The following is a 22,665-nucleotide window of genomic DNA, read 5'->3' on the forward strand; positions in this document are numbered from 1 at the left end:
GAAGCAATTCTGAGGCTATTCAACTCCGACACCGAAGGAGATGACTTCAGTGGTTTCAATGCACAGGAGGAGGAAGATGGTGACCAATGACTTTCTTGATAGGCTACTGTTTTAATTTTTGTTACAAGCCGTGTTTCGTTTAAAGGCCGTGTAAAGTTAATTTGTTTCAATGTACCGGTAGGCACCTGCGGCTTATAGACATGTGCGGCTTATTTATGTACAAAATACATTTTTTTTTTAAATAATTCAGTGGGTGGGGTTTATATTCAGGTGCGCTTAATAGTCCAGCAATTACGGTATGTTGAAATGGAACCAAATTATCTGTTTCGGTCTTCAGGGCTTTTTAAATAGGATTGATGGGCTATATGGTCTACTACGGTATAGGTTGAATGTGATAGTCTGCTCATAACCAGCCTGAGTAGACGTATAAAAATCCACCTGCACTCGGCCTTGCTTCACGCTACTGCGTTGCGGCCGTGACATACTGCATACTTTTTACTAAACAGTACGGGCTAAATAGAATGTGACGATGAGTAAATAGTATGTATTAAGATACGACCACTCTCTTTGAGCCTCTGTCTTCACAATACGTGTGAACCATACAGTACATAACCAGATCCACACTTTGAATTTCCCAAAATAGGAAATATAAAGTTCCATACTATATTTTGAGTGGAATGAATGTGATTATCCTTCATGAATCCATAATTCCAATGAGATTTCAATAGAAGGCGAAGAGGCCTCTATAGTATGCAGTATGCCTCTATAGAGGCCTCTACCCGCTGTAATATTGTCCAATGTGCAATCGCTGGAAAATAAACTGGACAAGCTCCGTTCGAGACCACCCTATCAACATTAAGAACTGGAATATACTGTGTTCTAGTTGGTTTTTCTATGCATTGGCAGGACAGTGTCATTCCATTAAGATCAGGGGTGGTGGGGCAGTAATGTAGCCTCTCTTGAAAAAGCCAAACCTTGACCCAGAAAATAAATAAAAATCTATAGGCCTATATCGAATCTTCCATTCCTCTCAAATGTTAGAAAAGCTGTTGTGCAGCAACTCACTGCCTTTCTAAAGACCAACAATGTATACGAAATGCTTCAGTCTGGTTTTAGACCCCATCATAGCACTGAGACTGCACTTGTGAAGGTGGTAAATTACCTTTTAGCATCTGTCCTCGTGCTCCTAGACCTAGTGCTGCTTTTGATACCATCGATCACCACATTCTTTTGGAGAGATTGGAAACTCAAATTGGTTCCACACGGACAATTTCTGGCCTGGTTTAGATCGTATCTGTCAGAAAGATATCAGTTTGTCTCTGTGAATGGTTTGTCCTCTGACAAATCAACTGTTCCTTAAGGTTCTGTTTTAGGACCACTATTGTTTTCACTATATATTTTACCTCTTGGGGATGTCATTCGAAAACATTGTTAACTTTCACTGCTATGCGGATAACACACAGCTGTACATTTCAATGAAACATGGTGAAGCCCCAAAATTGCCCTTGCTAGAAGCCTGTGTTTCAGACATAAGGAAGTGGATGGCTGCAAACCTTCTACTTTTAAACTGGGACAAAACAGATGCTTGTTCTTGGTCCTAAGAAACAAAGATCTTCTGTTGAATCTGACAATTAATCTTAATGGTTGTACAGTCTCAAATAAAACTGAAGGACCTCTGCGTTACTCTGGACCCTGATCTCTCTTTTGACGAACATATCAAGGCTGTTTCAAGGACAGCTTTTTCCATCTATGTAAATGATGCAGAAAAGTTAATCCATGCTTTTGTTACTTCTAGGTTAGACTACTGCAATGCTTTACTTTCCGGCTAACCGGATAAAGTACTAAATACATTTCAGTTAGTGCTAAATATGGCTGCTAGAACCAAAAAATGTGATGATATTATAGTGCTAGCCTCCCTACACTGGCTTCCTGTTAAGGCAAGGGCTGATTTCCAAGGTTTTAAAGCATTACATGAGCTTGCTCCTATCTATCTTTCCAATTTGGTCCTGCTGTACATGCCTAAACATACGCTACGGTCACAAGACGCAGGCCTCCGAATTGTCCCTAGAATTTCTAAGCAAACAGCTGGAGGTAGGGCTTTCTCCTATAGAGCTCAATTTTTATGGAACGGTCTGCCTACCCATGTGAGAGATGCAGACTTGGTCTCAACCTTTAAGTCTTTACTGAAGACTCATCTCTTCAGTGGGTCATATGATTTGAGTGTAGTCAGGCCCAGGAGTGTGAAGGTGAACGGAAAGGCTCTGGAGCAACGAACCACCCTTGCTGTCTCTGCCTGGCTGGTTCCCCTCTCTCCACTGGGATTCTCTGCCTCTAACCCTATTACAGGGGTTGAGTCACTGGCTTACTGGTGCTCTTCCATGACGTCCCTAGGAGGGGTGCGTCACTTGAGTGAGTTGAGTCACTGATGTGATCTTCCTGTCTGGGTTGGCGCCCTCTTGGGTTGTGCCGTGGCAGAGATCTTTGTGGGCTATACTCGGCCTTGTCTCAGGAGGGTAAGTTGGTTGAAGATATCCCTTTAGTGGTGTGGGGGCTGTGCTTTGGCAAAGTGGGTGGGGTTATATCCTGCCTGTTTGGCCCTGTCTGAGGGTATCATCGGATGGGGACACAGTGTCTCCTGACGCCTCCGGTATTTATGCTGCAGTAGTTTGTGTCGGGGGGCTAGGGTCAGTTTGTTATATCTGGAGTACTTCTCCTGTCTTATCCGGTGTCCTGTGTGAATTTTAGTATTTTCTCTCTCTTGGAGGACCTGAGCCCTAGGACCATGCCTCAGGACTACCTGGCATGATGACTCCTTGCTGTCCCCAGTCCACCTGGCCGTGCTGCTGCTCCAGTTTCAACTGTTCTGCCTGCGGTTATGGAACCCTGACCTGTTCACCAGACGTGCTACCTGTCCCAGACCTGCTGTTTTCAACTCTCTAGAGACAGCAGGAGCGGTAGAGATACTCTTAATGATCGGCTATGAAAATCCAACTGACATTTACTCCTGAGGTGCTGACTTGCTGCACCCTCGACAACTACTGTGATTATTATTATTTGACCATGCTGGTCATTTATGAACATTCGAACATCTTCTGTTATAATCTCCACCCGGCACAGCCAGAAGAGTACTGGCCACCCCTCATAGCCTGGTTCCTCTCTAGGTTTCTTCCTAGGTTTTAGCCTTTCTAGGGAGTTTTTCCTAGCCACCGCACTTCTACACCTGCAATGCTTGCTGTTTGGGGTTTTAGTACAGCACTTTGAGATATCATCTGATGTAAGAAGGGCTATATAAATACATTTGCTATGGTGCTGTGTGTCTCTTTATTAACTATAGCTGGTGTGCAATCTCTAATATTAAGGAAGTCTCAAGGTTCTGCTTACCTGAGTTTGAATACCACATGACAAGCTGTAGACCACACTATTTACTATTTTTCATAGCTGTCTATTCACTACCACAAACCGATGCTGGTACTAAGACCGCACTCAACGAGCTGTATAGGGCCGTAAGCAAACAAGAAAATGCCCATCCATCCCAGTGGCCAGTGATTTTTACTGCAGGAAATCTGAATTTCACTTTGCCATTTCTTCAAACAATCTTCATTCAATATTGATTAATTATTGCAATAATAAGACTGGTTGACCCCATACCCTTGAGTGTTGGACCGAGTAACCTAACCTTTACACTAATGCAGGGTACTATATATAGCTGACACTAACAATGCTCAGTCGTGGTTGGTTCAACCCCTCCCATGCAGACTAAGGAGCATCATAAGCCACATCCTGTTCTTATCTGCATGGGGTTGTCTTAACCTCACCTTGGCTTAGTTTCCCAGGTGCAAGGATGATTTTGAGACAATGAGAGATTGTTATAAACTCCTAAGCTATCCCTAGTAAAATGCATTCTTGTCTATGTAATGCAGTCTTTAACTCATTTTTCAGCTTAAGCCATCTCTGGTGACCTTAAAATAGTTGGTTTTCAGTTCCACATCTGTTAGGAATGTCAGTCCTGAACTTATAGCTATGTGTGGCACGTTCTCATTGGTCCAATCTGAAATTGGATACTTGTTTTTTGGCCATTGGCCCAGTTTTATTGCAAGGAATTATAATTGGTCAACCACAGGCTAGGGCTTGGTAAAAAAAAACTACAACTTGTCCCATTGTTCTGAGGAGAGAACCACAGGAGAGAACCTCAGGAGAGAATCACTGAGGACAGGGGAGCATGAACATCTACCTCCCTGCATGATTTGTCCTCTTTGAATAAGAATAAACCTATTTCCTCCCCTTGATTTGCTTTGGGGTCTGTGTTATTGAAGAGTAACATCAACTGCTAACACTAGCACAGACTGGACTATGTTCCGGGATTCATCCGATGGCATTGAGGAGTTTAGCACATCAGTTACTGGCTTCATTAATAAATGCATCGATGACGATGTCCCCACAGTGACCATACATACATATCCCAACCAGAAGCCATGGATTACAGGCAACATCCGCATTGAGCTAAAGGCTAAAGCTGCCGCTTTCAAGGAGCAGGACATTAATCCGGACGTTTATAACAAATCCCACTACACCCTCCGATGAACCATCAAACAGGAAAAGCATCAATGGTCCCGCACATGACTCCAACACCTTTATTAAATTTGCATATGACATGACAGTGGTAGGCCAGAGACATGGAAGTGTGGTGCCAGGACAACAACCTCTTCCTCAACGTGGGCAAGACAAAGAACCTTATTGTGGACTACAGGAAACGAAGGGTTGAACATGCCCCATTCACATCGACGTGGCTGAAGTAGAGTGGGTCGAGAGCTTCAAGTTCCTTGGTGTCCACAGCACTAAGGACCTATCATGGTCCAAACACACAAATACAATCATGAAGAGGACACAACAACACCTCTTCCTCCTCATTAGGCTGAAAATATTTGTCATGGGCCCACAGATCCTCAAAAGGTTCTACAGCTGTACCATTGAGAGCAGCTTGACTGGCTGCATCACCGTTTGGTATGGCAACTGCTCGGCATCTGACTGCAAGGTGCTACAGAGGGTAGTGCGTAAGACCCAGTACATCACTAGGTCCAAACTCCCTTATCCAGGACCTCTATACCAGGCGGTGTCCGAGGAATGCCCTAGAAATGGTCAAAGACTCCAGCCACCCAAGTCGTAGACTGTTCTCTCTGCTACCGCACGTCAGGCGGTAACAGAGTGCCAAGTCTGTGACCAAAACGCACATAAAAATATTCTAAACCCAAGCCACAAGACTGCTGAACAGTTAATCAAATGGCTACCCAGACAATTTACATTGACCCTCTTTATTTATCTTAATTGTTTTGCACTGAATCCCTTGCACCGGCTCTATGCACACTCACTAGACTCACACATACTACACTGACACTCACACACACACACACACACTTCACATACGCTGCTGCTATTCTGTTTATTATATATCCTGATTGCCTAGTCACTTTTACCCTTACCCACACGTACATACTGTATTACCTCAACTACCTCGTACACCTGCACATTGACTCGGTACTGGTACTCCTTGTAAATAGCCTCATTATTGTTTTTATTGTGTTACTATTTCCGTTTTTATTTATCAAATAGTCTCACTTTTTAACTCTGCACTGTTGGGAATGGGCTCGTAAGTAAGCATTTCAATGTAAAGTCTACACCTGTTGTATTCGGCACCTGTGACCAAAAACGTTTGATTTGAAGCCAGGTGAAAGCTATGATCCCTTATTGTCACTTGTTAAATGCTCTTCAATCAGTGTAGATGAAGGGGAGGAAACAGGTTAAAGAATGATTTTAAAGCCTTGAGACATGGATTGTGTATGTATGCCATTTAGAGTGCGAATGGGCAAGGAAAAATATTTAAGTGCATTTGAACTGGGTATGGTAGTAGGTACCAAGCGCACCAGTTTGAGTGTGTCAAGAACTGCAACGCTGCTGTATTTTTCACACTCAAGAACAGTTTCCCATGTGTATCAGGAATGGTCCACCACCCAAAGGACATCCAGCCAACTTAACTCAACTGTGGGAAGCATTGAAGTCAACATGGGCAAGCATCACTGTGGAACGCCTTCTCAAATTAAGGCTGATGGCAAAAAGGGGGTGCAACTCATTATTTGGAAGGTGTTCCTAATGTTTCTTACACTCAGTGTATACTCACCGATAAAGGGGAGATGGGCTTCCCTGGGCCTCACAGCTGAACACCACGTCTCTGTTGTTTTCCTGGGAGTCAACAGGAAACACAATGCTGCCAGGCTGCTTGGTGAACACTGGGCTCTGCAGGACACTGCTCTCTATAGGGGACACACAGTCAGGACAAAACAACACTCAGCTTACACGCAGACTCAGACATAATACCTGCATGAAAAACAGACAATTAGTCAGAGGCAGCAAACAGGCCAGCCTTGGTAAAACCATTAGAGGGCCAAACCCCAAGCAGACAAAACATATAAATGAATTCTGCCTGTCACAGCACCATGGCAGAGAAAAGAGTTATTGGAGGTGAGACGTGTCTTCAAAAGCTATTTAGGCAGCAATGGGATAGCTACTGATTTATACCTAACAACAGTCGGGGACACATTTTCATTTGCCTTTTGTCAACTTGAGTCCTATTTTCCAAGAGTGCTATTGGAGTAGTTGTGTCCCTGTTGACGTTTAAGCATTTAGTTGTGCAGTTAGCCTTCCTTGGCTGTGGTTTGTATTCTCTCACTAAAATGACACACAGAATGGAAATCTCCATTACTCCATGGGCAGCTGGGAATCCAATGGGCTATCTGTGCATGACTTCACAAAGCCTTTAGTGTCATTAAGCCATTGGATAAAGAATAAGTGACTGCATTTGCAACCATTCTTACCTTTGGCCTAGACTGGCTGCGTTTACACAGGCAGCCCAATTCTGATCTCTTTTACACAAACTGGTTGTTTGACCAATCACATTTCACATCAGATCTTTTTCAGAGCTGTTCTGATTGGTCAATAGACCAATTAGTGAAGAAAAAAATCTGAATTTTGCTGCCTGTCTAAACGCAGCCAATGTGATTAGATGTGATTCAAGGGTTATACACCACATTACCCTTTCAATCTCCAGCCATTTTCACTATAGGCTGCAGTAGCAGCAGACATTACTTCCGGCGCCGACAGAGATGGCCGCCTCGCTTCGCGTTCCTAGGAAACTATGCAGTTTTTTGTTTTTTTTACGTGTTATTTCTTACACTAGTACCCCAGGTCATCTTAGGTTTCATTACATACAGCCGAGAAGAACTACTGAATATAAGATCAGCGTCAACTCACCATCAGTACGACCAAGAATATGTTTTTCGCGATGCGGATCCTGTGTTCTGCCTTACAACCAGTGTAACCGAGTGGATCACATGCAGCGACCAAAAAAAAAAAACGACTCAGAAAAAGAGGGAAACGAAGCGGTCTTCTGGTCAGACTCCGGAGACGGGCACATCGTGCACCACTCCCTAGCATTCTTCTTGCCAATGTCCAGTCTCTTGACAACAAGGTTGATGAAATCCGAGCAAGGGTAGCATTCCAGAGGGACATCAGAGACTGTAACGTTCTCTGCTTCACGGAAACATGGCTAACTGGAGAGACGCAATCCGAAGCGGTGCAGCCAACGGGTTTCTCCACGCATCGCGCCGACAGAAACAAACATCTTTCTGGTAAGAAGACGGGCGGGGGCGTATGCCTTATGGCCAACGTGACATGGTGTGATGAAAGAAACATACAGGAACTCAAATCCTTCTGTTCACCTGATTTAGAATTCCTCACAATCAAATGTAGACCGCATTATCTACCAAGAGAATTCTCTTCGATTATAATCACAGCCGTATATATCCCCCAAGCAGACACATCGATGGCTCTGAACAAACTTTATTTAACTCTCTGCAAACTGGAAACCATTTATCCGGAGGCTGCATTCATTGTAGCTGGGGATTTTAACAAGGCTAATCTGAAAACAAGACTCCCTAAATTTTATCAGCATATCGATTGCGCAACCAGGGGTGGAAAGACCCTGGATCATTGTTACTCTAACTTCCGCGACGCATATAAGGCCCTGCCCCGCCCCCCTTTCGGAAAAGCTGACCACGACTCCATTTTGTTGATCCCTGCCTACAGACAGAAACTAAAACAAGAAGCTCCCATGCTGAGGTCTGTCCAACGCTGGTCCGACCAAGCTGACTCCACACTCCAAGACTGCTTCCATCACGTGGACTGGGAGATGTTTCGTATTGCGTCAGACAACAACATTGACGAATACGCTGATTCGGTGTGCGAGTTCATTAGAACGTGCGTTGAAGATGTCGTTCCCATAGCAACGATTAAAACATTCCCTAACCAGAAACCGTGGATTGATGGCAGCATTCGTGTGAAACTGAAGGCACGAACCACTGCTTTTAATCAGGGCAAGGTGTCTGGTAACATGACTGAATACAAACAGTGCAGCTATTCCCTCCGCAAGGCTATCAAACAAGCTAAGCGCCAGTACAGAGACAAAGTAGAATCTCAATTCAACGGCTCAGACACAAGAGGCATGTGGCAGGGTCTACAGTCAATCACGGACTACAGGAAGAAACCCAGCCCAGTCACGGACCAGGATGTCTTGCTCCCAGGCAGACTAAATAACTTTTTTGCCCGCTTTGAGGACAATACAGTGCCACTGACACGGCCTGCAACGGAAACATGCGGTCTCTCCTTCACTGCAGCCGAAGTGAGTAAGACATTTAAACGTGTTAACCCTCGCAAGGCTGCAGGCCCAGACGGCATCCCCAGCCGCGCCCTCAGAGCATGCGCAGACTAGCTGGCCGGTGTGTTTACGGACATATTCAATCAATCCCTATACCAGTCTGCTGTTCCCACATGCTTCAAGAGGGCCACCATTGTTCCTGTTCCCAAGAAAGCTAAGGTAACTGAGCTAAACGACTACCGCCCGTAGCACTCACATCCGTCATCATGAAGTGCTTTGAGAGACTAGTCAAGGACCACATCACCTCCACCCTACCTGACACCCTTGACCCACTCCAATTTGCTTACCGCCCAAATAGGTCCACAGACGATGCAATCTCAACCACACTGCACACTGCCCTAACCCATCTGGACAAGAGGAATACCTATGTGAGAATGCTGTTCATCGACTACAGCTCGGCATTCAACACCATAGTACCCTCCAAGCTCGTCATCAAGCTCGAGACCCTGGGTCTCGACCCCGCCCTGTGCAACTGGGTACTGGACTTCCTGACGGGCCGCCCCCAGGTGGTGAGGGTAGGCAACAACATCTCCTCCCCGCTGATCCTCAACACTGGGGCCCCACAAGGGTGCGTTCTGAGCCCTCTCCTGTACTCCCTGTTCACCCACGACTGCGTGGCCATGCACGCCTCCAACTCAATCATCAAGTTTGCGGACGACACAACAGTGGTAGGCTTGATTACCAACAACGACGAGACGGCCTACAGGGAGGAGGTGAGGGCCCTCGGAGTGTGGTGTCAGGAAAATAACCTCACACTCAACGTCAACAAAACTAAGGAGATGATTGTGGACTTCAGGAAACAGCAGAGGGAACACCCCCCATCCACATCGATGGAACAGTAGTGGAGAGGGTAGCAAGTTTTAAGTTCCTCGGCATACACATCACAGACAAACTGAATTGGTCCACTCACACAGACAGCATCGTGAGGAAGGCGCAGCAGCGCCTCTTCAACCTCAGGAGGCTGAAGAAATTCGGCTTGTCACCAAAAGCACTCACAAACTTCTACAGATGCACAATCGAGAGCATCCTGGCGGGCTGTATCACCGCCTGGTATGGCAACTGCACCGCCCTCAACCGTAAGGCTCTCCAGAGGGTAGTGAGGTCTGCACAACGCATCACCGGGGGCAAACTACCTGCCCTCCAGGACACCTACACCACCCGATGCTACAGGAAGGCCATAAAGATCATCAAGGACATCAACCACCCGAGCCACTGCCTGTTCACCCCGCTGTCATCCACAAGGCGAGGTCAGTACAGGTGCATCAAAGCTGGGACCGAGAGACTGAAAAACAGCTTCTATCTCAAGGCCATCAGACTGTTAAACAGCCACCACTAACATTGAGTGGCTACTGCCAACACACTGTCAATGACACTGACTCTACTCCAGCCACTTTAATCATGGGAATTGATGGGAAATGATGTAAATATATCACTAGCCACTTTAAACAATGCTACCTTATATAATGTTACTTACCCTACATTATTCATCTCATATGCATACGTTGATACTGTACTCTATATCATCGACTGCATCCTTATGTAATACATGTATCACTAGCCACTTTAACTATGCCACTTGGTTTACATACTTATCTCATATGTATATACTGTACTCGATATCATCTACTGTATCTTGCCTATGCTGCTTTGTACCATCACTCATTCATATATCCTTATGTACATATTCTTTATCCCCTTACACTGTGTTATAAGACAGTAGTTTTGGAATTGTTAGTTAGATTACTTGTTGGTTATTACTGCATTGTCGGAACTAGAAGCACAAGCATTTCGCTACACTCGCATTAACATCTGCTAACCATGTGTATGTGACAAATAAAATTTGATTTGATTTGATTTACTGTAACAAGATACATCAAGATATGACTGTGGACTGTCTGTGGAGTCATTTTGAAACAAACAAACAAACAAAAGCAGAATGTATTTAACACCTGCCTGTGGCTAACCTGGCTAAAATATACTAATGGCAGATTCCTGAATTGTTTAAAACATCAAAGGTCAGTGTTCTTATTGGCATGCGGTAGGGGTGTATATTGCCATGTACAATGGAGAACCAGGCCACTTATTTTGTGTCTGGAATAGAAAAGCTTTTTAGCAGCAGGATGTATCGATGCTACATTGTGCAGTACATAACAAAACCACTCAAAACACGACAATTTGCATTATTCAATGCAATGTTTAAATAAACAATAACAGCCAAAATACCTTACTGGTGGAATGATTTCCTGTGTTTGTGACCATAGCTTTTGTGCTACCCTCTCAAATTGCACAATTTCTTAAATGACATGCTTCAGATTTGTGAGCAGTCATTCATACATTTTTGGGGGAAAGATGAACTCTGTTTTCCCTAGAACTTTGCATTGTTAATGAACACATTATTTTGTTGTTACGTGTTTGGGATCTTCTCTAAGGTACCTCCCCTGAGGAAAAAATGAAAAACATGCTGGAGATGTGACGTGACTGATAAGGTAATGTGACAAAATGCATTTCAAAACAAAAACCCTAACTACAATACAGTTCCCCCTGCAAACCTAAAATATTTTCTTCCTGTTTTCAAACTATGCCTGTTGCAAAAACGATTTGGCAAAATAATGTACGTAAATTCAACGACTGAAGATAGCTTGCAGTAAGTTACCTCAAGTCTAAACTCATATCACCTATGCAACAGATTTGACAGTTAGAACGGGGTATGGTTCTGTAGTAGGTGCCAGGTGCACCAGTTTGTGTCAAAAACAGTTCCCCATGTGTATCAAGAATGGTCCACCACCCAAAATACATCCAGCCAACTTGACACAACTGTGGGAAGCATTGGAGTCAACACTGGAACAGCATCCATGTGAAATGCTTTCCACACCTTGTAGAGTCCATGCACTGATGTATTGAGGCTGTTCTGAGGGCAAAGGGGGTGGATTGTACAACTCAATATTAGGAAAGTTGAAGTCAGAAGTTTACATACACCTTAGCCAAATACATTTGAACTCTGGTTTTTCACAAATCCTGATATTTAATCCTAGTAAAAATTCCGTCTTAGGTCAGTTAGGATCACCACTTTATTTTAAGAATGTGAAATGTCAGAATATTAGTAGACAGAATGATTTATTTAAGCTTTTATTTCTTTCATCACATTCCCAGTGGGTCAGAAGTTTGCATATACTTAATTAGTATTTGGTAGCATTGCCTTTAAAATGTTTAGCTTGGGTCAATCATTTCGGGTAGCCTTCCACAAGCTTCCCACAATAAGTTGGGTGAATTTTGGCCCATTCCTCCTGACAGAGCTGGTGTAACTGAGTCAGGTTTGTAGGCCTCCTTGCTCGCACACGCTTTTTCAGTTCTGCAAACAACTTTTCTATAGGATTGAGGTCAGGGCTTTGTGATGGCCACTCCAATACCTTAACTTTGCTGTCCTTAAGCCATTTTGCCACAACTTTTGAAGTATGCTTGGGGCCATTGTCCATTTGGAAGACCCATTTGTGACCAAGCTTAACGATGACTGATGTCTTGAGATGTTGCTTCAATATATCCATATAATATCCCTCCCTCATGATGCCATCTATTTTGTGAAGTGCACCAGTCCCTTCTGATGCAAATCACCCCCACAACATGATGCTGCAATCCCCGTGCTTCACGGTTGGCATCGTGTTCTTCGGTTTGGAGGCCTCCCCCTTTTTCCTCCAAACATAACGATGGTCATTACGGTCAAACAGTTATATTTTTGTTTCATCAGACCAGAGGACATTTCTCCAAAAAGTACGATCTTTGTCCCCATGTGCAGTTGCAAACCGTAGTCTGGCTTTTTTTATGGTGGTTTTGGAGCAGTGGCTTCTTCCTTGCTGAGCGGCTTTTCAGGTTATGTCGATATAGAACTCGTCTTACTGTGGATATAGATACTTTTGTAACTGTTTCCTCCTGCATCTTCACAAGGGTCTTTGCAGTTGTTCTGGGATTGATTTGCACTTTTCACACCAAAGTATGTTCATCTCTAGGAGACCGAACACGTCTCCTTCCTGAGCGGTGCGATGAAGGTACCACGTTCATCTGTACAAACAATAGTATGCAAGTATAAACACCATGGGACCACGCAGCCATCATACCGCTCACACATTCTGACACATTCTGTCTCCTAGAAATGAACATACGTTGGTGCGAAAAGTGCAAATCAATCCCAGAACAACAGCAAAGGGCATTGTGAAGATGCTGGAGGAAACAGGTACATAAGTGTCTATATCCACAGTAAAACGAGTCCACTTTTCTGGTCTGATGAAACAAAAATAGAACTGTTTGGCCATAATGACCATCGTTATGTTTGGAAGAAAAAGGGGGAGGCTTGCAAGCCAAATAATACCATCCCAACCGAGAAGCACGGGGGTGGGAGCATCATGTTGTGGTGGTGCTTTGCTGCTGGAAGGACTGGTGCACTTCACAAAATAGATGGCATCACGAGGAAACAAAATTGTGGCAAAATGGCTTAAGGACAACAAAGTCAAGGTATCACAAAGCCCTGACCTCAATCCTGTAGAAAAGTTCTGGGCAGAACTGAAAAAGTGTGTGTGAGCAGAGGAAACTTGTCAGGTGAAAGCACCCGGGTATACTGCCACTGGGTCCTACAGCGCTCTGAATTCCCACCGGGCTCAAATTGGTGACTGCATTTATTATTGTGATATTCACACATGCTTCCCCATTTCTCATGCAAAATGCAGGTTATAGAGATAGGAGATAGGGAGAGATAGTGTTTTCATACCTTTTCATCTAATTTGAAAGTGTTTTCATACTCATTTTCCTTAATTCCCATTGAGAGAGTAAGGTTTGAAGTTTATAGATTAGTCTATCCAGGTTAGTCTCATCCAGGTTAGACAGCAGCAGCATTATTGTTTAATGGAGAATACATTGGAGAGTGGACATAAACCCTATTCCAAAAAGATAAATTAATCAAATTTTAATTTTGTGTGATTACTATTGCCATCTGCAATAAGACCAAGCCAATTTGATTCATCCACTAATTATAGGATGACCTTGATGGACTTTCAATGGACATGAACTTTTATTCTCAGAATGTTTATTTTTTTCATCTGGAAAGAAAATGATCAAACTAATTTGTTCCTGATTCAATGAATAATATAACTGAATTTAACAGACACAACTGAAAAGAGGATTTTATTAATCAAATAAATATGTGCATTTTTCAGTAATTGATTTCTAGTGTCTCTCGAGATTCCCTTTAACTTACTGTAGCCACAATGGCAAGACAAACTGAACATGGATAATCAAAACATTTTGCAACCACTGAGAGCTGTTAAGCAGATTGAAAATGCTCTGTGAAGGGCTTGGCTGCTTCCAGACTGCTGTCTGTTCTCACTCTGTAAATAATGTGCAGTACGAAAATTATGTGTGTGTCTGTGTGAGTGTGTGTGTGTGTGTGTGTGTGTGGCGTCAATATGCATGTGTGTGTGTTTGTGTGTGTGTGTGACTAGCACATCAAGATGCCTTATTTTTATCTATAGCCTCATGAAGTGATGCATATTGCATATCATTGAGTGTTAAACCACTGTGTTTGTGCAAAGCAGGATGCAAATAAATTCATGACTCATTTCACAACCCTTCAACAGGTATGTGAAGACTGGTTTATTATCTTACAAGAACGTAGGCTTATGTGGTATTTGAATGGGTTTATACAGTGCATTCGGAAAGTATTCAGAACACTTGCCTTTTACACATTTTGTTACGTTACAGCCTTATTATAAAATTGATTAAATAAATGTTTTTCCTCATCAATCTATACACAATACCCCATAGCAACAAACCACCCTAAGCACACAGCCAAGACAATGCAGGAGTGGCTTCGGGACAAAATCTCTGAATGTCCAGCCATAGCCTGGACTTGAACCCAATCGAACATCTCTGGAGAGACCTGAAAATGTCTATGCAGCGATGCTCCCCATCCAGCCTGACAGAGCTTGAGAGGATCTGCAGAGAAGAATGGGAGAAACTCCCCCAAATACAGGTGTGCCAAGCTTGTAGCGTCATACACAATAAGAATTGAGGCTGTAATCGCTGCCAAAGGTGCTTCATCAAAGTACCGAGTCAAGGTTTTGAATACTTAAAATTAAAAAAAATTAAAACATTTACAGAAATGTCTAAAAACCTGTTTTTGTTTTGTCATTATGGGGTACTGTGTGTGGATTGGAGAGGAAAATAAGATATCATCAATTTTAGAATAAGGCTGTAACGTAACAAAATGTGGAAAAAGTCAAGGGGTCTGAAAACTTTCTGAATGCACTGTATACACTACATGACTAAAATTACTAAAAGTATGTGGACACCTGCTCAATGAACATCTCATTCCAAAATCATAGATATTCATATGGAGTTGTTCCCCCTTTTGCTGCTTTAACAGCCTCCACTCTTCTGGGGTGGTTTTCCACTAGATGTTGGAACATTGCAGCAGGGACTTCCATTCAGCCACAAGACCATTTGTGAGGTCGGGCAATGATGTTGGGTGATTAGGCCTGGCTGTCAGTCGGAGTTCCAATCCATCCCAAGGGTGTTCAATGGGGTTGAGGTCAGTGCTCTGTGCAGACCAGTCAAGTTCTTCCACACAGATCTTGACAAACCATTTATGTATGGAGCTTGCTTTGTGCAAGGGGGGATTTTCATGCTGAAACACGGTTGCCACACAGTTGGAAGCACAGAATCATCTAGAATGTAATTGTATGCTGTAGCAATAAGATTTCCCTTCACTGGAACTAAGGGGCCTAGCCCAAACCATGAAAGACAGCCCCAGACCATTATTCCTCCTTCACCAAACTTTACAGTTGCCACTATGCATTGGTGCAGGTAGTGTTCTCCTGGCATCCGCCAAACCTAGATTTGTCTGTTGGGCTGCCAGATGGTGAAGAGTGATTAATCACTCCAAAGAACACATTTCCACTGCTCCATAGTCCAATGGCAGCGAGGTTTACACCACTCTAGCCAATGCTTGGCATTGTGCATGGGGATCTTAGGCTTGTGTGCGACTGCTCTGCCATGGAAACCCATTTCATGAAGCTCCCGGCGAACAGTTCTTGTGCTGACGTTGCATCCAGAGGTTAGTTTGGAACTCGGTAGTGAATTGTTGCAACCGAGGACAGATGATTTTTACGTGCCACGTGCTTCAGCACTCGGCGGTCCCTCTCTGTGAGCTTGTGTGGCCTACCACTTTGCAGCTGAGCAGTTGTTGTTCCTAGACGTTTCCACTTAACAAAAACAGCACTTGCAGGGCAGAAATTTGACTGACTTGTTGGAAAGGTAGCATCCTATGACAGTGCCACGTTGAAAGTCACTGAGCTCTTCAATAAGGCGATTCTACTGCCAATGATTGTCCATGGAGATTTCATGGCTGTGTGCTCGATTTGATACATCTGTCAGTAACGGGGGTTGCTGAAAAAGCCGAATCCACTAATTTGAAGGGGTGTCCACATACCTTTGTGTGTGTGTGTATATATATATATATATATATATATTAGTGTATCTACTTGATGTGTGTGAATATTTGTGTGTGTGCACCAGAATTCTTCTTTTCCATTATGTTTTCCATCTTACTGGAACAAACAATATAATTTCAGTAGAGGGTGTCTGTGATAAAGAATAAAAGAACAAACATCTTGTTTGCTTGCCCCCGCTGCATTGAGGTTGAGCTGGCATAATTGGACTTGTTTTCTTTCCACTCATAGAGACAGAGTCCTTGCTGGTTAGACTAAAGTCACCAGGGATGTGACAGACACGTGTGTAATTTAGTCTCAGGTCCACAATGCCTCCTTCCCTTGATGGATGATGTAACAACAGCACAGACTGGATAATACATATTAGCCGATTCTAGATTTAATTTTGGTTTGGAGATATTTAATATGAGTCTGGAAGGAGAGTTTACAATCTTTCCAGAAACCTAGGTATTTGTAGTTGTCCACATATTCTAAGTCAGAACCGTCCAGAGTAGTGATGCTCGTCGGGCAGCTGGGTGGCTGCAGGTAGTGATCAGTTATCAGTGTCTAAAGAAGGGCCAGATGTATACAGAATGGTGTCCAAAGAAGGGCCAGATGTATAGAGAATGGTGTCGTCTGCGTAGAGGTGGATCAGGGAATCACCCGCAGCAAGAGCGACATCATTGATATATACAGAGAAAAGATAATTGAACCCTGTGACACCCCCATAGAGACTGCCAGAGGTCCGGACAACAGGCCCTCCGATTTGACACACTGAACTCTATCTGAGAAGTAGTTGGTGAACCAGCCGAGGCAGTCGTTTGAGAAACCAAGGCTGTTGAGTCTGCTGATAAGAATACGGTGATTGACAGAGTCCAAAGCCTTGGCCAGGTTGATGAAGACGGCTGCACAGTACTGTCTTATATCAATGGTGGTTATGATGGTGGTTATGCACCCGTGACCAGCTCGGAAACCGGATTGCAGAGTGGAGAAGGTAAGGTGGGATTTGAAAAGGTCAGTGATCTAACTTGGGTTTTGAAGACTTTAGACCCAAACTGTTACAGACCTATATCCATCCTGCCCTGGCTTTCTAGAGTGTCACCTCTGATTCCTGTTAGAAAAAAGTTTGGTTCAAATCAGATGTTATGTACTATATTTATTGAATATCATTTGAATCCTATAAATTAAAACGCCCAATTTGGGTGCAATCAATTAGCTTAATTTCTAAGAGATCAAATTATATTTCAACAAAATAATGTGTCAAGAATGCTAATCTTATCTGTTCCTAACAACAACAAAAAAATGCCAATCCCCTTTCTTGTGCTTTTTGAGGTGGAACGACCCTTGTGCGATTTAATAAACATTGACATGAACGTAGTATAGCAAAGTTTTAATTAAACTTCACATCTTTAGAGTGATGATAAACGGGAAGAGCCAGAGATGTTATTCTGGGACTGGTGCACACGCCCTTTGGGAGACAGGAACTGTAAACCAGTGCCATTCAGCACATCCTGCCAGTGCCCCTGCCTCTAAGCTGTTCTGCTGGGAGCAGCACTGATCAATGTTCCCTCCCAGCCACTCAATTAGCGTCACAGACTCATTAAAAAGACTGGAAGCTGTCAGAAAAAGAGAAGAAGAATGCCATGGATCTACAGTTTCACCTGCGCTGTTTTCTCCAGGTGTGAGAGTGACTAATGCATTAATCATTCATTTTCACTCAGGTTGTTTAATTGTAAGCCTTCCAGGAAAACGCATTTGTAACTGTGAACCCACACATAGTGAATCATGGTGGGGAATAAATAAAGGGGAGCATGTGGCTAACCAGTCTGATTTCCTAGATTACATGAATAAAACATTTATTGATATGCATATCAAAAGAAAGTGTTGACAAAGCAAAACAAAGTGGAGAAAAAGCTAAGCAAAAAAAAGAAGGACAACGAGGAGCTCCTTGCATCTGGTCTGAATCCCTAACATCACCAATTAGCAGGGGCTTGGCTGTGTGACCGTCTGGGGAGCACCTCCTTCTTCATCCTGCCACACAAAGAATAATTGCTTCTCCAGAGGAGGAGCAGGTGAGTGCACCTGGAGAGGCAGGCAGGCAGGCACGCTCCCAGTTACTGAGACACCATGTTAGATTTAATCAACAGGACCTGAGCTCTCACTAATACTATCATCAACGAGATACCCTGGCTAATGAATACCTTAATGGAGTAGAACCATAGCCATGTATAAGGAGGAACATTGATGAGAGTCAGTTTGGAAGGGCATATTATCTTAGAGGAAGTCTAAAAATAAAAAAAATAATGGATTGCTTGGTTCAGTGTAGTCCGTCACAATATGAAAGGAGAGAGGGCTATATTCACTCAAAAAAGAGAGCTGCCTACATCCACATTGATACATTATTCTATTACTGGTAAGGGATTGACACTAGTCCACCTCACATCCAACAGATTGTAATGAAGCATGAACAGCTGTGCTGGTTAGGAGGTCCATCCAGACTGACACCCAGGGGCCATGGGCCACAGAGTCTAAACAGCAGCAGTATCTCTCAGCTGGCCTGGCCTTGTACCAGGGGGTAGGAAGCTATAGAAGCTGCACACACAGTAGAATAAATGACAGAGGTCAATGTTCAGCCTTCCATTGTGAAACTGCCTGGAGAGTATGCCTTTCCAGTGGACATTTAATATCCAACCAGACCATCTGACATGCACGGTAGTCTAGGCACAAGCACAAGTAACTACGTCCTTCATGGCAGTGGACAAGAGCAGAGAGAAGCACAGTATGAATTTCGCAATGGCCATAACAAAAGTACAGTACCAAGTCCAGTTTAACAGTATCACATACTGTTAAGTGCCTTCAGAAAATATTCACACCGATTTACTTTATCCACATTTTGTGTTACAGCCTGAAATTAAAATGGATGTAAATGTAGTTTTGTTCGTCTCTGGCTTGCACACAGTAACCCATAACGTCAAAGGGGAATTATGTTTTTTGACATTTTAGCAAATTAATTAGAAATGAAAAGCTGAAATGTCTTGAGTAAATAAGTACTCAAAACATTTGTAATGGCAAGCCTAAATAAGTTCAGGAGTACACTCTCCATATGCTTGTAATCGTTATGGACTGGGGAGTTTTTCAGAATAAAAAATAAATGTAATGGAGAAAAACTTGGTTCAGTCTGCTTTCCACCAGATACCGGGAGATGAATTTACCTTTCAGCAGGATAATAACAAAAAAACACAAGGTAAAATCTACACTGGAGTTTCTTACCAAGAAGACAGTGAATGTTTCCGAGTGCCAGAGTTCGAGGTTTGACATACATTTGCTTGAAATCCATGGCAATACCTGAAAATGGTCATCTAGCAATGATCAACAACCAATTTGTCAGAACTTGAAGAATTTTGAAAAGAATAATGGGCAAATGTTGAACAATCCAGGTGTGGAAACTTTTTTGAGACTTACCCAGAAAGACTCACAGCTTTAATCGCTGCCAATGGTGACTCTAACATGAATTGACTCAGGGGATTGAACACTTATCTAATAAAGGTATGTACTATACAGTCGTGGCCAAAAGTTTTGAGAATGACACAAATATAAATTTTCACAAAGTTTGCTGCTTCAGTGTCTTTACATATTTTTGTCAGATGTTACTATGGAATACTGAAGTATAATTACAAGCATTTTATAGGTGTCAAAGGCTTTTATGGACAATTACATGAAGTTGATACAAAGAGTCAATATTTGCAGTGTTGACCCTTCTTTTTCAAGACCTCTGCAATCCGCCCTGGCATGCTGTCAATTAACTTCTGGGCCTCATCCTGATTGATGGCAGCCCATTCTTGCATAATCAATGCTTGGAGTCTGTCAGAATTTGTGTTTTTTTTGTTTGTCCACCCGCCTCTTGAGGGTTGACCACAAGTTCTCAACAGGATTATGGTCTGGGGTGTTTCCTGGCCATGGACCCAAAATATAGATGTTTTGTTCCCTGAGCGAATTAGTTATCACTTTTGCCTTATGGCAAGGTGCTCCATTAGCTGGAAAAGGCATTGTTCATCACCAAACTGTTCCTGGATGGTTGGGAGAAGTTGCTCTCGGAGGATGTGTTGGTACCATTCTTATTCACGGCTGTGTTCTTAGGCAAAATTGTGAGTGAGTCCACTCCCTTGGCTGAGAAGCAACCACACACATGAATGGTCTCAGGATGCTTTACTGTTGGCATGACACAGGACCGATGGTAGCGTTCACCTTGTCTTCTCCTGACAAGCTTTTTTCCAGATGCCCCAAACAATCAGAAAGGGGATTCATCAGAGGAAATGACTTTACCCCAGTCCTCAGCAGTCCAATCCCTGTACCTTTTGCAGAATATTAGTCTGTCCCTGAATGTTTTTCTTGACACCAGGCCATCCTCCAAAAGTCTTCGCCCCACTGTGCATGCAGATGCACTCACACCTGCCTGCTGCCATTCCTGAGCAAGCTCTGTACTGGTGGTGCCCCGATCCCGCAGCTGAATCAACTTTAGGAGACGGTCCTGGCGCTTCCTGGACTTTCCTGGGCGCCTTGAAGCCTTCTTCACAACAATTGAAGCGCTCTCCTTGAAGTTCTTGATGATCTGATAAATGGTTGATTTACGTGCAATCTTACTGGCAGCAATATCCTTGCCTGTGAAGCCCTTTTTGTGCAAAGCAATGATGACAGCACGTGTTTCCTTGCAGGTAAACATGGTTGACAGAGGAAGAACAATGATTCCAAGCACCACCCTCCTTTTGAAGCTTCCAGTCTGTTATTCGAACTCAATCAGCATGACAGAGTGATCTCCAGCTTTGTCAACACTCACACCTGTGTTAAAGAGAGAATCACTAACATGATGTCAGCTGGTCCTTTGGTGGCAGGGCTGAAATGCAGTGACAATGCAAATCCAAACTGCTTCTTGAAGCAATGTCAGCACTAGAACTGTCCGACTGGAGCTACATGTAATGGGTTTCAATGACTAAGCATTTGTATTTATTATGGATTTATTCTAGCCCTTCTTTGGACACTGTGTTAACTAACCTCCAGACTAGCTTCATTGTCATACAACTCTCCTTCAGTAGCCTCCAACTGCTCTTAAATGCAAGTAAAACTAAATGCATGCTCTTCAACCGATCGCTGCCCGCACCCGCCTGCCCGTCCAGCATCACCACTCTGGACGGTTCCGACTTAGAATATGTGGCCAACTACAAATACCTGGGTGTCTGGATAGACTACAAAACTCTCCTTCCAGACTCACATTAAGCATCTCCAATCCAAAATTAAATCTAGAATCGGATTCCTATTTCGCAGCAAAGCATCCTTCACTCATGCTGCCAAACATACCCTCGTAAAACTGACCATCCTACCGATCCTCGACTTCGGCGATGTCATCTACAAAATAGCTTCCAACACTCTACTCAACAAATTGGATGCAGTCTATCACAGTGCCATCCGTTTTGTCACCAAAGCCCCATATACTACCCGCCACTGCGACCTGTATGCTCTCGTTGGCTGGCCCTCGCTTCATACTCGTTGCCAAACCCACTGGCTCCAGGTCATCTACAAGTCTTTGCTAGGTAAAGCTCTGCCTTATCTCAGCTCACTGGTCAGCATAGCAGCACCCTCCCGTAGCACGCGCTCCAGTAAGTATATCTCACTGGTCACCCCCAAAGCCAATTCCTCATTTGGCCGCCTTTCCTTCCAGTTCTCTGCTGCCAATGACTGGAACGAACTGCAAAAATCACTCGAGCTGGAGATTCATATCTCCCTCATTAGTTTTAAGCACCAGCTGTCAGAACAGCTCATAGATCACTGCAGCTGTACATAGCCAATCTGTAAATAGCCCATCCAACTACCTCATCTCCATACTGTATTTATTTATTTGCACCCTTGACAACTACTGTGATTATTATTATTTGACCATGTTGGTAATTTATGAACATTTGAACATCTTGGCCATGTTCTGTTATAATCTCCACCCAACACAGCCAGAAGAGGACTGGCCATCCCTCGTAGCCTGGTTCCTCTCTAGGTTCCTTCCTAGGTTTTGGCCTTTCTAGGGAGTTTTTCCTAGCCACCGTGCATCTACACCTACATTGCTTACTGTTTGGGGTTTTAAGATGGGTTTCTGTACAGCACTTTGAAATATAAGCTGATGTAAGAAGAGCTATATAAATACATTTGATTTAATTTGATATTTATCTTGCTCCTTTGCACCCAAGTATCTCTACTTGCACATTCATCTTCTGCACATCTATCACTCCAGTTTTTAATTGATTTATTGTCATTACTTCACCACCATGGCCTCCTTAACTTACCTCATTTGCACACACTGTATATAGATGTATTTTTATATAGATATATATAGATATATTTTCTACTGTATTATTGACTGTATGTTTGTCAATGGTGCGGCAGGGT

At 43.4% G+C, this 22,665-nt stretch overlaps 2 protein-coding genes across 5 annotated transcripts in view; both read right to left on the reverse strand.

Moving 5' to 3' along the window:
* The window catches only part of ccdc186 (coiled-coil domain-containing protein 186), a 1,196,038-nt gene that overhangs the window by 717,229 nt on the left and 456,144 nt on the right, over nucleotides 1-22,665 (reverse strand). The window lies entirely within an intron of this gene.
* LOC112220393 (contactin-4) overlaps nucleotides 1-22,665 on the reverse strand; it is a 227,456-nt gene that overhangs the window by 149,212 nt on the left and 55,579 nt on the right. For all 3 annotated transcript variants that reach the window (XM_024382295.1, XM_024382275.1, XM_024382285.1), the window contains exon 3: nucleotides 6,173-6,305. In XM_024382295.1, the coding sequence (XP_024238063.1) occupies nucleotides 6,173-6,305 (133 nt within the window). The remainder of the gene's footprint in view (nucleotides 1-6,172; nucleotides 6,306-22,665) is intronic.

The sequence above is a fragment of the Oncorhynchus tshawytscha genome, linkage group LG25 (genome assembly GCF_018296145.1).
Source record: "Oncorhynchus tshawytscha isolate Ot180627B linkage group LG25, Otsh_v2.0, whole genome shotgun sequence".
In the NCBI taxonomy this organism is placed as follows: domain Eukaryota; kingdom Metazoa; phylum Chordata; class Actinopteri; order Salmoniformes; family Salmonidae; genus Oncorhynchus; species Oncorhynchus tshawytscha.